Source organism: Sitodiplosis mosellana, unplaced genomic scaffold, assembly GCF_009176505.1.
Source record: "Sitodiplosis mosellana isolate CC-2019 unplaced genomic scaffold, AAFC_SMos_1.0 Smas_scaffold_6226, whole genome shotgun sequence".
In the NCBI taxonomy this organism is placed as follows: domain Eukaryota; kingdom Metazoa; phylum Arthropoda; class Insecta; order Diptera; family Cecidomyiidae; genus Sitodiplosis; species Sitodiplosis mosellana.
In genome coordinates, this window is record NW_022601467.1 from 5,592,818 (window position 1) to 5,609,016 (window position 16,199).

Genomic DNA, 16,199 nt, shown 5'->3' on the forward strand with positions numbered 1-16,199 from the left:
CAGAGAGAGAGAGAGAGAGAGAGAGAGAGAGAGAGAGAGAGAGAGAGAGAAAGAGAGAGAGAGAGAGAGAAGGAGGGTGTTGAAAGCAATAAAAATGTTTTTCAATGGAGTTCAAATCACAGCTGACAAACGAACGAGTAACAGAAGGATTAAACTTGCGAAAGTTTCAACTAGTTTAATTCTGGAAGAGAAATGATCAAGCGTTTGTGATAACACGAGTGCTTACTTCGTCCAAATAACGAATAGAATGCAATGGAAAACGACGGCAGACACAAAAAATGATGCGATTTATTCAAGCGAATTCGAAATTTTTTTGATTAAAAATTGGTTTGAATTACAAAATTCAAATTTTCGAATTTTTTTTTCCGTTTCCTTTTAATACAAATTATCCGTTGTTGAACAGTCGCATTAGAATTATCTCATACTTCAAACGGAATAAATCTCATTGGAATGGCGTGAAACAGTCGTTGTTTATGTAATTAATTAGAATATAGATAGAAGATGTGGGAGAATGTCGAAAAAAAAAACAGAAATGCAAATATTGAATGAAGTCAAACAATGAAAATTGTTGGCATAAAAAATAATCGAAATCTCACAAATTCAAATTCCATTAAAACTTTGAGAAAGTAAAACAAAGAGTGAGCCAAACAAATACCGAACACCGAAACCACACACACATACTCTTTCTTATTCTATCTATATCTATTTTATCCTATCTCCAACTCCTGATTATTATATTTCGGAGGCCAAACCGAATTTGATGAAATTGATCGAAGAAATGAACGAACGAACAAACGGTCCAACGGTTTTTAACACGTAACATTCAACGTACTGTTTATATATATGAACGAGAGAATACTAAGAATTAGCGCGTAATGTTCGTTCTGTTGTGTGACAAATTTTTTGGATTTTACGAAGCGCACGCTACCACGCACGCTGTGCTTTCTTACAACCATTTAGCACGACTCACAAGAATGAACTGAAATCGTTTCCAGCGAGAGAAGAAGTGTACGTATATTTTGCAACTGAATAAATGGCGCAAAACGCGGACACCGATATCACCAAAAATCCAACAAAAATTTCGATTTAATGGTGTGTGCTGACGGCACACTCTCCCTCTCTATGTGTATATGCATGTGTTTTCATTCCTCTGATAATCGAAAACAAATGGAAAATGTGCAATGATAGCTCATGGTTGAACTCTGCTGTGCGACGAGTAGTGTGCCGCTCGTGGCCAGAGACTAATTTTTTTTTATATGAACTGCTGAGAATATTCGTTGGACGTGTTTCAATGCTTAGTTAAATGTGGAACTTGAAAAAAGTTGCACGAAAAAGCGGGACAAGTGTTGTTGTAATCACAGCTTAAAAAAACAGTTAACAATTATTTTGATATATCGCTTTTGCTCACAACTTATTTAAGATTGGGATTTAAAAATGCATCAAAACACGTCCAACGAATATTTTCGTCCATCGGTTCAGTCAGTTAATCTTTTCATATCTATATCATCGGTTTCAAAAATCAATATCATCAAAAAATTAGCAAAATACTACAAAATTGTTTTGAATTTCATTTGATAGTGAAACTATTGGCCAAAGAAAAATTGGTTTTAGTCTCTAACAAGTGAAAGTGTAAGCGTGTGGTGGTGAGCCTAGCAGTCAAACGATGAACCGAAGGATGTTACAATGCCGCTAAAAGCTTCAGAAGATACAAAACGCAAAGAGAAACAACGTACGAATTCAGTGTTGGGAACATCATGAAAACTAACACCAATGTATTTTGCGCGCGTTGTGTTTCCATTGTTTCTTTTTTTTATATTCTGATGTATTCTTCTTCTTCTTCTACGTCTTCTACGTCTTCTCGTTTATTTTTTCGTCTCCACATTCATTCAGTATGCGGCAGAAGTGATTTCCCACTTTATCAATAGCGCGCGGTTTCATGCGTCTGCATTGTACAACCGAAGTGATTCAGTGCGGAATGCTTTAGGGGTGAATGAAAAAAAGGGAAGGAAAAAAATATGCACACACCGAATGCAAGAAAACTCCAAGATATAAGAGCACATGTGTTCGCAACTTTTTTCAAACGATTCGTCGAACAGCCTTCGCCATCTATCTGTTATGGTTATGTTGTGTGTTGAAGGCGCTTAACATAAATAATATGTATTTTGAATTGATATAGAGCAGAGAGATAGAGAGTGCGAAAGCGATTCGTTTAGAGGGTTTTTTCTTCACTTCGTTTTTCATAGAGTCGTCCGTACAAATGTGCTTGATGGTATCGTACTGATGCCGCTGTTGCTGCAAACAAAAGGAATCCAAAAATAGCTGCTCAAGAATATGAAATCGGAAGAGAGAGAGAGAGAGAGAGAGAGAGAGAGAGAGAGGAAAAAAGATGCGAATAAAAAATGAAATCGTCGAAAAAAATTATTTAAAGCTTCCAAAAAGATATTTTCATGCAAAGAACCAACGGAATCATCAGTCATTGACGGCATTCCCACTCGTCTATCTCTCCCCAAAGCCCCTATCTCCATATTAGCTTCGTTGAATAGACAACATTCCGTAAAACGGTGAAACTAAACAAATAAAATAACGCACATAATCAAAGCAGACAGAACGAAAATATTCTGCGTAAAACTTCAACAAAACCGTATAAACTTAATTCGATAAGTCAAAGGACAAAAGATACATCGGCTTATGTACTCGGGCCCGTCAGCGTCATGGTTGTTGTCGTTGATATTGACTTTTTGATACGATTTTCAACGATCTGTAGTATTTCTGCCGACTCTTCCCTTTTGCTCCCTCGCCATATATTTTTGATATGCTTCGCTTTAGCATATTCTTTTTTACACTTTCTCGCTTTGTCACCCTCTTTCCTTCCTCTCTGCCGCTCGTTCTCATCATTTTCGGTTTTAATTTTCCATATGTAATATTGCAAAACACTTTTTCAATATGCGTGTGTGTGTGTGCATGTGTATATGAATGTATATTGGACGATTTTCTCCATTTTGTCTGATGTTGATGTTTATATAAATATAAACACGTGTATGTGACATCAAGTGTATTTGGTTGGAAACACGTTTGGCATATCTCGGCATCGCTCTCACCAACTTCGGATGCATGTAATTTCTGCGATGGAATAAGCGAGTCGATGAAAAGCAGCCTTAAGACACACAACTGAACACACAGACGAAATTGATTCGATTTTAAGCTTTTGCCGCAATAAAATATCACTTTGGCCAAGAGTCTTCTTCAAAACGGCTTGAACAATGTTATGTGATGAGTGAAGCGCGCCAACATCTCTCTATTGCCGACAAAAACACGCAAATTTATTCGGAAAAATTGTTCCCATCTTTAATTATAACGTGCATTGCATTCCATATTTACGAATAAATTGTTTTGTCCGCATATTATGTGATGAATAACAAATGTAATGTGGCTGCGTCGCTGACTGATGAACACGCTGTATATTTTAATACTTGAATGTTGATAAACATAAACAGATACAGAGCGAGAGCGCGAGAACGAAGCGACCAAGAGACAACGGCAACAACGAGTGAATATTGTCGAACAGTGCGAAAAATGCAAACATCAGATGAAAGATGAAGCAGAAGACGAAAAACTGTTAAGACGAACATAAAACATTTGGCAAAAGCGGTGTTATCGCATGAATAATATGCTGAATCTATTTGTAATACATTCCCATAAATATATTATCATCGAACGGTCTCGTTGGAATACTGGCCCACTCACAGGTTAGTGTGCCGTGGTGTGTTTGTGTATGTCCTAGGATGGTGCCGAGTTTCGGTTGGAAATAATAGGTATGGCATAGGAGACGAAGTATGCCAATTTGTTATGTGAACATGCTATGCGTATGAAGAAAAGAAGCGAGAAAAAAACGACACATAAATCATGATCGCTGCCATCAATTGACGACAAGAAATTCGTTACATTCCACCAACACAGGATGAACAAAAAATGTTCGGCTAAAAGAAAGGAACAACGACCTAAGGCATGGTCACGTGTATTTAATGTAAAAATTGATTTTTTGCCGAAGAAACAACAACAACAACAACAACAACAGCAGCAGCAACAACAAAAGAACCCAATTTACCCAACTATTTTGCCATCTTAATGGCAATCCGTTTATGACTTTCATCTAGTCATTTTATTGCAGCGTTGGTGCGTGCACGAACACATGAAACTTGAAAGAAAGTGCCCTCGTTCGTACAATAAAAATGCACTTGATTTTTACTGCAATGCTTCTTCGGTCGAGTGTGAACACAATGTGATCACCTCGTTTGTTCTGAATTACAGCGCGCGTATATATTGGTATTGGTATTTTGTGAATGTGAGCTTTCGAATTATAAACGCAAACATCTGAATGAGAAACAAACAACACAACGACAACAACAAGATATTACCAAACCGAAATGTAAAACAGGCAAAAGCACGTACAGGTACATTTCGTAACTAAATTTTAGACCTTCCGTTCAAATTTGAAATGCCTGTACACAAAATCGAACTCTCTCTCAATCTCCCGGTTTGGGTGCAAAAATCAAAATTTCACTTGAACGGAGCGAGAATACAAAACAATGTTTGATACGATCCCGCTAGTGTGGTGATGGTGATGGTGGTGGTGTTAAGTGAATATTTGTTTTTAAAGTGGCACTTTATGTTGCCGAGAGAACTTGGACTGACGGTTAAATTGCTTAGATTGCGGGTGTTCCACACTCACACCTTGTGCACCACCATATGTTTGTTAGGAATACAGTATGTTCCCGCTCTGTCTCACGCTCTCGCTTCCCTATTCCAATCTCGCCATCACACTCGGCGCTTCTCTATTTCATCGACTGAATGCGAATGTGTATGTGTAACGTGGATTATTCCTATCGTTTGAATTCATTGTTCGGTTCGTGGTTCAATGCGCGTTAAGTTGAAAACATAGTTTGACCTTCTCCGATAAGGTTACCTTATTTCCTTTCTCTTTCACAGAGCACTGAGTAAAAGCCGCTCGAGCGCTCCCCTTCGCTCTGTGTCTCTGTCTCTTACTCATTTTTAGTTTATTGTGTATTGCAGAATTCTATTTCCAAACGCAAAACTAAAGGGATCTTAGATCGAATCGTAATTTATGCGAAATAAATGGGGAGGTGGGCGCCGTAATGGTCACGCAGCAGCAGAATAAGAAGGACGGAGGTGGAGTGAGTAAGCGCTGATACGCAGAGAAACACGATGTCCAGCATAACTGCAATCCACTGAAAGAATTTTATAATATTAAACTTTAAGTGTTCCTTCCTCACTTACTCAAATATTCCAACTTCAAACGCGCAAATCAAATATACGAGCTGTACATGTACATAAACAAACCGATGTCTATATGTCTACAATATAGATATGATGCGCGCACTACATTCCTTATGCGATGGAACAACGTCAATTTCTAAACGTAACTTTTTCAACTTTGTTTAGCTCATTTTTTTTTCTCTTCTCTTTTGATTTCTTCGTCTTATTCTTTTTTTGTTTCGTTCTACAATTACATGTAAATTCTTGGTGAGGGTGCCTCTCGATTGACTATACATATTACAATTTTTCGCTAATATTTTTTTGGCGAAAGTTGCGAAGAAAATTGGGTGAATTTCCATCGAAAAGTAATACTCGTTCGGCTTTCAAGTGTTTGTAAAGGAACATTTTCGTTTTGTTCTGAAATTAGTTTTCATTGCATTTTCTCTATGTGTGTTATATATACACCACCACAAGGTTTTCGGTGTAGATTTTTGTACGAGTATGAGGAGGGTGTATGATTATTTGTGTATGCATGAATGTAAGTTTTCCAAACCCATCTCTAGACAATTATATTGTTCTCCGTCATTTGAAAATTGCTTCGAAACTTCTTTCAATCTGATGACTAATACAGAGGTAACAAAAGGTTAAGAATCGTTTCAGTAACATTTGGATATGGGATCTAAACCATAGGACTGGCTGTCTTAAACCTTCGTTATGAAAAGTGACAAATATGTTTGTTTCCTTCTTTCCATTCTTCGACGGTTGACAACGAGCCAATTTCATTCCAACGGATTTCAACGGTTTTCCGGGAAATTCCAATGCGAATTTCTTCGGGGCGTTTCATCAATTTTTTTTTTAATACAACCAAAGTAAAACGAAACAAAAACATCATCGTACGATGTAAGCTTATATGGAAAAGAAAAAAATGTTAACGTAACTGCTGTGTTGTGTCGTTCACTGTGTGCACTATATTGAAGCGGAAATCAAGTTTTTCTCCAATATCTTTCGCTAACACATTGCCTTGCATGACCGCTATCACCCGAAAGCCACCTGAAAGAACAAGCACACACCTACACTGAGTGCTCTTTTAAGTAAATTAAGCGAAACAAATCAAAAATATTGATTTTGTGCACTTCGGCTCCTTTTTTTTTCTTTCCCTTCAATTTTACATTTGGGCCGGCTGAATTTTCTTGAATGAATCGGTTTCCGATGAAGAAGAAGAGGGAGAGAAGGACGAAAAAAAACCATTGCGCATAATTTCAAGCGTTATTGACTGTGTGGCTCAATGTAGTCAGATCGACTGGTAGATTGCACATTTTTTCCCCATTGCAGATTGCCTAATCGAATATAAACGACAATGTGTATTGATTTTCTCTCAAGGCACTTCTGACCTTACAATGTAGGCTCGCTCTCGCTCCGGTCTCGTGTGCATCGACATGTAGGCGATAATGACGTTAGAAAACTACATTTCAAGGAGTTATAAATGCATTGCAAATTGCCCATTAACACAAAATAAGAAAATTATCACAAGTTTAGAATCGTTTAAGGCATACATATACACACTCAATGCCCACCTCCGGACTGTTTTTTTTTTTAAATTTAGTAAAGTCTTTCGTACACGCAAATTAATTTGAGGAGCGAACAGCAAGAAAAAAAATCTGGTGATCATGACTCATGGTCAATTGTGTAATTCGAATGAAGAAAAGCGCATATAATATTTGTGTTTTCATAGGAATGGCTGTTTTGTGCCTGTATTCTCATGTGAGTCATTACATTTATAGTGACTCTTTCGAATAAACCAGGGAGTGTAACTCCGAGGAGGAGGAATGGTGAGGAGGCGAATGAGGAGGAGGAGAGCGCCGAGGAGGTTCCTCCTCCTCACATGAGGAGGAAATAAAAATTACCAAAATTGAGGCGTATAAATTTATTTTAAACACTTCTATTGATGTTGTTCGTAGTTTTTTCATCGTTGGCATTCGTTCCAAATCAATAAAAGTGTTTAAAATAAATTTATATGCCTCAATTTTGGTAATTTTTATTTCCTCCTCATGTGAGGAGGAGGAACCTCCTCAGCGCTCTCCTCCTCCTCATTCACCTCCTCACCATTCCTCCTCCTCGGAGTTACACTCCCTGGAATAAACATTGTAGCTGATTATGGTATGGCCATCATTTGATTTTTTTTATAGAATGTCTATTATATTGTACAGAAATTGCGAGTGACTTGAAAGCTGATCAGGCATTGTGATATACAGAGCAGTTTTGCACGTTTGCAACATAAATGCACAGGGCTGTAAATTGATCATTACAAATTTTGCGATTGGTGCAAAGTTTCAGTTGAACAACAGCAACAACAACAAAAAAACACATCGCATTAAACGCACACATAAAAAAAACTTTTTACGAAAACTATACACTTTATCATGACCTAGTTATTTACGATGCACTTCGACACTAAACCCCTTTGCACTACTTGCTTCCGCCGCCACCGTCACCGCCTCCCCTGTCACCGTCGAAATTTACAACAGCGCCATTAAAACAAGTTGGGCATGTACACGATTTGTTTACCTAATTGCCGTTTTATTTACCGTTCTCATTTTCAACGTTCCAATGTCTAACGAGGGAAGAAAAACGGGGCTTTTTACTATCATCATTACCTAAATATTGCATTTGTTACGTGCATCACCATCACCATCATTGTCATCATCATCCCTGAAGTGGCAAAGAGTGATTCAGTGTGTGTATGCGTTATTGCAAAGAGTCATACATCACAAGGAGTCTATTGTCGTATGTCAGATTAAATTAAAAGTTATAATTGTGACAAGCATTTCAGCGTTTATTTCTCCAAATATCCCATATGTATTTGTGGTGGAACAAGCATATTAAGCCAATTGAAAACTGCTTTCCCTTTTATGCAATGCACAGATACCAAAAGCGAGAGAACGAGATGGAGAAAAGAAAAACATTTAATATGCTGTCAAAGTCCTCTCATATTACATTTGGTGCAATATCAAAATTTCATGGAATGCCCAAGAATGGCTGCGTGTTTCTACGATATATTGTACAGTTTCACATTCTCAAGCAATTCAACATTCCATTGCAAATTCATGCAATGCCATGTACCGTATTACATGGTGAATGCAGTGCGAATCTACCACATTCAAACAAATTATGTGGGTGGTTAGTGCTTATAAATGATAGCATGAATATGGTCAGGCAGGAATTTCCTCGAAGCATTACTTTGCAGTGGCGCAATTGAGTGTCTGTGTGTTTGTGCTTATGTTTGTGTGTGTGTGTGTGTGTGTGTGGCGCTCGCTTTTGAGCGCGGTTTTTGGCAATGAACGACCATTTCGTTTCTATCATACTGAATGTTGAATGTGTATGCTATATTGTGATATATGACTTTGGTGTAATAGAAAATGCGAGCAGCAAACAAAAAAAAAGCACATCCGAAAATTGAGGGAAAAGAGAGGGAGACACACACACTAACATACATAACCGTCTGCAATAATAATAACGGGTGCTTTTGGCTTTTTGCGTTCTGCTGACTTATGTGATTTCACATTTCAACTCCAATGTCTTTCGGATGGTTAATGTAGTCCGAAGTTCGAAGCAGCTTTAATTTATAAAGTATTTTATTGAAGAGTACCTTCGATATTGAATCACATTGGATTTTGCTTTTTTTCTGCATCCATTCACAAGGATTTCAGTCTACAACAGTGTTTTCGATCGTTACATATTTAATGGATTTTTCAATATATGTACTTCAAAAGTATCAAAACTGTAAACTTGTAACGGTCTTCTGCGTCTCTTCCTCTCAAATTCTCAATGCTTTTCGCTTCCTCTCGCTTTTGGCTCTCCTTCGTCTTCCATCTCGTTCACACTTCATGCGAATTCAATTAAAATTTATGGCGTTGTTATTGTTATAAATGTTGGTGAAACATTTTTGAATGGTGAGAAGCGAACGAGCAAGCAAGAAAACGAGCGAGAGAGCATGAGTCAGCGAACGGGTGAGAGATTTGGTGCCAATGTTGCGGGTATGGTGAATAACATGTAAACAGTATGCTTGAGTTCGTTCATACATTCATATTAGAGATTGTATGTCAATGTCAGAAATGCAATAAAAGTAAATTCAATAGTTTGGATGGATGGGATGCTGTGTGTGTGTACATATACTTCGTTCAATGAGAATTATGAGTCATGCTACAGCAGCTTATCTTTATTATTGCATTTATGACATATGCGCCAAACTCACGCAAATAAATGTGAAAATCCCGTTAAATTGACACATATGATCATAACTGTATACATCACCAGATTACATGCGCTGATACAGGCTAAAACCCTCTAAAAATATTCGCAAGGCACATAATTCGGAATTTTCGGCATTTGGTTTTTTGGCATTTTCACTTGTTGCTGCTGCTGCTGTTGATGTTGATGTTGCTTTAGCTTAAGCTTGCTCAAATGTGCCGCACACCAAACAGTTTATGTAGATGCGGTACAGATAGATGTGTAATGTCACATGAAAATCCGGGACACAAGCACTTTTGGCATCGGCATGCGACAGTCACATACCAGGCCAAAAGGTAAACTCAAACAAAAAATAACATTATTATTTTTACTCTCGATATTCGTATATTATTTTTTGTTTGTGCAAAAAATAAGTTCTTCGACTTTCTCGTTTCCATAACGGTGTCATCTGTTCACGTTGAAATCCATTTTACAAGGAATAAAATAAGCAAACAAGAGAAGAGGAAAAAGAACGTAGAAATCGAACGAGGATGTGATTTTTCGTGTTGCAACGAAAGTGACAAAGTGAGGGCGAACGAAGGCGAAATAAGTAAGGAAAAAAAAACAAATCTTAGACATTTGAACCAAATCGATAGATTTCATTTTGGCAGATTCTCTATAACTTTGCATCATATTCGAAAAAAATGATATTTTTTTTACGCAGTCCAAGTCAAGTATATCAGCTTGGATTTTTATCAAAAGTATATCATTATATTATGGGTGGAGATAACGTTTCGCTGATATGTTGCGCACATTGATAGAAGAAGTAATCGCGAGAGAAGACGATTTCAAAATCGCATTTGTTGTCGTTTAAGATTTATTCGACGTAGAGAGACTCTCTATCATTCAAAACACTGTAGTGTGTCTTCCAAGACACACAAATAGACATACACTTACACACACACACATACAATTCTAAACGAACTTAGATCGGCTGTGCCGCAGAGATGATGTTGTACGTTCCCGTTGAAAACTATGATAAAAAAAATGTTCACAGTGTATACAACATTCTACAATTTTGCAATCTCACATTTTCTGCACGTTTCGCCGCATATTTTGCGTTTTCGCGAACGTGTTTTCCACATTAAACTCGTTAGCTTAGTTTCTTCTCATCCTTCCTATACTACTTCTTCTCCTGCTTTATTTCTTGCCTCAAAAACCGTTCATTCGAACTGATTTTAAAGTAGAGCAATTACCAACGCTTAACCACTTATTGATGAAACTGACAAAGCACTTTTCTCGCATTGAAATGTGGTTGTTTTTTTTCGCATAATTTTCTATCGCGCACAGTCTTTCTCTCTCTCTCGCTCTCTTTTTTCCTTGCATGTCAATCGCATATCTGTAGCAATTAAATCGAACAACACAACCACCACCACCATCATCATCATCACCACCACTTTTTCTCCCGTACCAATGCTGCTAATTTAAAAGTTTTCCATCAAGTAGGAAAAGTTCGCTATATTCATCAGCATTGCGCAAACATAATTATATTTCGCCGAAAATTCCAAAGTTATTTCTACCTATTGCTTTGGATCATTGTATGAATGAAACGTCTTAATTACTCTCCATCGAAACAGAACAAAACAAAGAAGACAACTAATATTCTTGTACTTTTCAGTCTTGATTTCATAGCATAAACACACACACACACACACACACACATTCTTGTCATCAATGTCAGAAGCATTTAGATGAAACCACATATATTCATGATTTGATCATTGTTCGAAGCATACTTTTTTCTACCGCAGTGGACAAGGAGAAAAGAGAGTAGATAAGTTTCATCAGAATATCAAATAGCACTTCAACAATTGTCGTCCCTCTTGACCCATCTAGCTACTATTCGTTGAAAATTTGATTTGAAGCTTAAGAAAAAAAAATTGATTCCCAGAAACATTGCTACGGTTGCTCTCCCATTGTGCAATTATCTTGCACCTCTTTAATTAACCATCTTTATTGTATAATATATGTATCTTTGCATAAAGACGAGTGGAATGAGACGAGAGAAAAATGGAGAAAAGCAGATTAAAGTGGGAATTCCAGTTGGTTTTGTTGCATATGGCCAAACTGAAAAAAAGTGAGAGAGAAAAAGGACATTAAGTGCTCTAAATGATCATTAAGGCGATTAGCAATTGTGTGCGTTCCCTACTGTTCGTGTACCACCATCCATTTCACGTAACGTTCAACAATTGCTATAATCACAATATGAGTTAGTTGAACATCTGGAGTCGCCGCCCAATTTAAATATTCATCGTTTAGATCGCTTTCAATTTAGACGAAAATTGTGTAAAAGTAGGATGTTTGCATATTTTGTTGTCACGTTGTTTAACCTTCAGCATTACAATATCATGCGACACATCCTGCAGATTCGATTCGATGCACACGCATGCGAGTATCCACATCACAATTCCATTGAGTGAGCCCCATTATTACCGCCCAGAAAAAATATTCTTTATTAAATTATTATTATTAATATTAAATTTTCAAATTACACGTCATTCGAAATCATTTTCCATCGCGTAACTGATTTTCTATTGCTTCGTTGGATGGAATTCCGAAAGTTTTATTACTATTGTTGTGATCTATGGCATGAGGGAAAAAATCCTTCAATAATTAGCCTGTAAGCTAAAACACTTGTAGGTTTTCTGTGGTTCATATTTTCATCTTTCTTACCGATTTCTTTTTTTTTCTGCTTCACTTTGCCATTGTCCTAATTACAATGGGCTCAATAAGGAGTTCCGATTTTTGTTGTTCTTAGTTTTTTTTTCCTTTGACTTACTTTTCTGTTCAAATTAATGAAAGAAATGTGGAATATTTAGTTATGTTGGGACCAAAATTAAACTGAATGAATTAGTTTTGTCATAACTTGTCGATTAAGAAAGGTCCGGAAATTTCGAATGACGATAGTTTTCGTGATCGCATTTCTATTTTCCTTTCATTTTGGTTCATTTTTTTATGGTGCGAGGTGAAATGTTTTTCAATGTTTGCCTAATGGTAATGTCGTCGTAGCCCCATCGTATGCATATATAATAATAATATAACATTGAAGGAATGTATTTATATGTTCATGAATCAATTTCGAGATGTGACCCCGAACGCAAGTTAAATCACTCGGAACGACAATTCAATGGGCTTATTAAAATCGAGACGTTTATGTTTTAGTGTCGAGTAGTCATTAGGGCGGGCAATTGTGTGCCTGAAACAGGTCAGGTAGCAAACATACGATCGGATGTGTGCCAAGTCAGATATTTGAACATTTGGCTTATCTGTTTTATCAAAACCTTATTTCTTCTACGGAATCGCAATTGATTCTCCCACAATTCCGAGAATAAGAGATAGCGAGAGAGAGAGAGAGAGCGAGTTCAAGAGTTTATATATGTCTTTGTTCATGTGAAATGGCTTAATGTGCGTTCGCTTTGTGCCAATTGACGATGAAAATCGATTCGAATGACTTTCCCTGCCCATTTGTACGAATGATTTTCACTCATATTTCAGTCACTGTACGAGCAAACCCTACCAGCTCCCAAATGAAAAGCTCGTGCAAAACAATGTGGTGAGCAAAAGCATTCAGTGCATGTGAAGCCAGTGAACTCATTATCGTTTCTTCGCATCGTATAAAATAGAGTTAGCGATTGGTGAGGTTTTATTTTCGTAATTTCTATTTCATTCGCATTTCTTTCTTTTCCTTTTATTCTGCTCGTCATTCCTTCATTTATGCGTGGAGAATCAAACATTTTTTTTTCGTATGGCATAAAAATACTCTCTAGCTTTCTATACTTCTTTTTTTCCACCATGTAGTTGTTGATGTGTTTTTTTTAGCAACCGTAAATCGATTAAAACACGCCAACAACTATCGTATACACCCGATCTATGGACGTTACACTGAAATCATTAAATATTGGCAATCTCGACAAATTCTCCGACTGTGTTATAGAGTTTTCATGTATTTACATGTCTCACCAGGAATCGACATCGTGATGGAAATGCGAACAAAAGCACCAGGCTTGGACGTGAACAATTTAAACCACAACAACTAGCAGCCACCGAAAAAAAATGAAAAAGGAAAAAAAATCGAAGGGCGGAAGAGTAAATGTGCCACCTATTCGACCTATTGCCAAATCCATGACACGCACTCACGTATACAAATAACTACAATTAACAAGCCATTCTGGCCGTGACATTCCAAAGCACATGGGGTGCTTACTGCTCAACATACCGGCACACAGACACATGGTGCGTATGGCGACGTGCATATGGCGACGGCCGCTATCCAAACTGATCAAGTCGAAATAAACCACGCGAGAGAGAGAACGAAAGAAGAAGAAGAAGAAGAAGAAGAAGAAGAAAAAAACCATCAAAATACAAACGAAGGGCCAGATTTTGTAGTTAAACTACCGAAAGGCATGTATTATCAAAATGTCGCGAATAAAGTCACTAAACACATATAATTTCTGGCACGTTTATTCAGAATTTGAAGGACTGACGATTTATATTTTCATTCCAGTTGGTTTTTATGATATGAGGTGTAAACGAAATACGTCAAACAAAATTAATGCTTTTGTTTCGACGGTAAAATATACGGCACAGTCGGTGTGTTGCTTTTGTTGATTCGTTTTATACATACTTAAAACAGGGGCTTTCAGGTGTTTTATTTTTGTTTCGATTTTTTCTTCCGTTTTTACACCATGACGTTAGACTTTGTCATGTCATGTTCAGCTAAGCCGATTAGACGCCACTCGCTCAGAGAATAATCAGCATGGACATGTAAATTACAAGCTTTTCATACGTAAACTTTTCAAATGATGCGATAAAACGTAGAAGAAAGAGAAAAAAAACACAACAAAAAACGAGAAGAAAAAGGGAAATCAAAGCTAGAGTTAGAATCAGAGCCAGAGGCAGAAAATCCATTCAAATTGAGAGAAGTCGAGAGTAAAATTAGTAAATGAGCATACTCATAAATTGAACTACTTACCGTTCGCAATAGCAAATCAGTTTTCTCATTAGATTTTCCAGTTAAGTCATCAACGGAACGAGCTACTTTCGTCGTCGCCGTCGTGGTTGTCGTCGTCATCATCAACACGGTTGGAATTTCTTCTAAACAATTGGTGCTCGCACTGCAATCACACTCATCAACACCGAGCGATGATTGAACCTTTGCAGCTGAAGCATATGATGGAAACGACGTGTATTCCGTATTTGGTACGATGCAAGGATTGCTCCATCGTTTGTTTGGGTTGTCATTCAACCAATTGGCTGTATCATAGTCACCATGTATGGTTGGCTGATAAACCGTACTGTGCCGACGTTGTTTTCCCATATCGTTAGTTGACCGTGGACGCAATTTCACACCCGGAAATCGTTCCGTATTCGGTCGATATACATCGTTGATTTGGTTCGATGATTTGATTTTGTTCATTAGATTTTCCTCATATGTGTTGAATTTATCGTAATCGATGAAGCTCCAATCTTCATAACTAATCATAACATCGATTTGTTGTAAGCTCATCAGGGACGCACTCCACTTTGGATTTGATAACTTTCGTCGAGACGGTGTCAAACTGAATGTACGCTTGAACGATGATATCACCGATGACTTTTCGGACGTACGACTTGACAGACTGTCCACGGAGGCAGTCTTGGATTTTTTCCCATTTTTTCGCTTCGTTTTCTCAATTGGCACATCAAACGGATGATCCTCTTCCGACAATTGCTCCAATTTCGGCTTTCGCATGCTATTTCGATAATCCTTTTTTAGTGATATGGCAGCCAAACTGACACTTCGTATAAATTTGAGCGGTGTCGGTGTCGGTGTCTTTGTATTCGAACTGGAATCATTGTTGTCTTTCAGGTTCTCTTTACTATTCGTCAGAGAATCGTAGATTTTCGATAATTTTCGGGTGAGGAAAAAACTTTTGGATCGCTCAAGCGTTCGGTCGGCATAGTCGACCATTTGATTGGATCGACTGGGATTCAGCGGCATATGAGTCACATTATCGGAACGGCTCTGTCCTTGAACTTTGATTGTTGGCACGGATTTGACACCACTTTTGCCAATATCACTTACACTTGCTCTCGACTTTTTATCGCTATTCACGGACTTTGTACCTTTCGCTTTACTTACATTGACGTTCGGTGGTGACATTTGCGACTTTTTCGCATTTTTCACACCAATCGGTTGTGTGCGAAGCATCTTCTATCTCATCTACGTTTCACTAAATCACAGAAGCAGCCATTTGCAATTAATACTAATGAAACACAATGCAGCTAACTAACAGAGTTAAAATTGTAATATGAATACACTGCACTTTTTGTTCTTTGTCTCTTTTTTCGATTTCAAAATGTTCAAATTGTTCCAAAGCCGCCCGACTATGCCGCACTCTTGACTAATTTAAATGAGTTTTTTTTTTTGGTTTTTTTCTGCTTTTGTTGAGTAATCAAAGCGAAAAAACACACATTACCGAAAATGCCTTAAGAGAAAAAAAAATCCCATGCGAATCCAATTGAATGATAAAAGATGACTGAAAGTTTTATTTATTTTCATTACTTAAGAATTTTATCGTTATCAGGCATTTGTGTTTCAAATGATAACGGTTTGTTTGAATTATACAGTGACAAACATATTACAGTGTATAAATAGA

General features: G+C 37.4%; 1 protein-coding gene across 9 annotated transcripts in view; it reads right to left on the reverse strand.

Moving 5' to 3' along the window:
- LOC129577744 (pleckstrin homology domain-containing family G member 5) overlaps window positions 1-16,081 on the reverse strand; it is a 47,603-nt gene extending 31,522 nt beyond the window's left edge. For 5 of the 9 annotated variants that reach the window (XM_055465252.1, XM_055465250.1, XM_055465249.1 and 2 more), the window contains exon 1: window positions 833-955. Coding sequence is in view for 2 of the 9 variants with exons in the window: in XM_055465244.1 (XP_055321219.1) it covers window positions 14,534-15,751 (1,218 nt within the window). In the remaining 7 variants the exon portion in view is untranslated. Of the gene's footprint in view, window positions 1-832; window positions 956-14,533 lie in introns of those variants that run through there. The other 4 variants (XM_055465244.1, XM_055465243.1, XM_055465246.1 and 1 more) reach the window with 3 other exon arrangements.
- Between the last annotated feature and the right edge of the window lie 118 nt (window positions 16,082-16,199).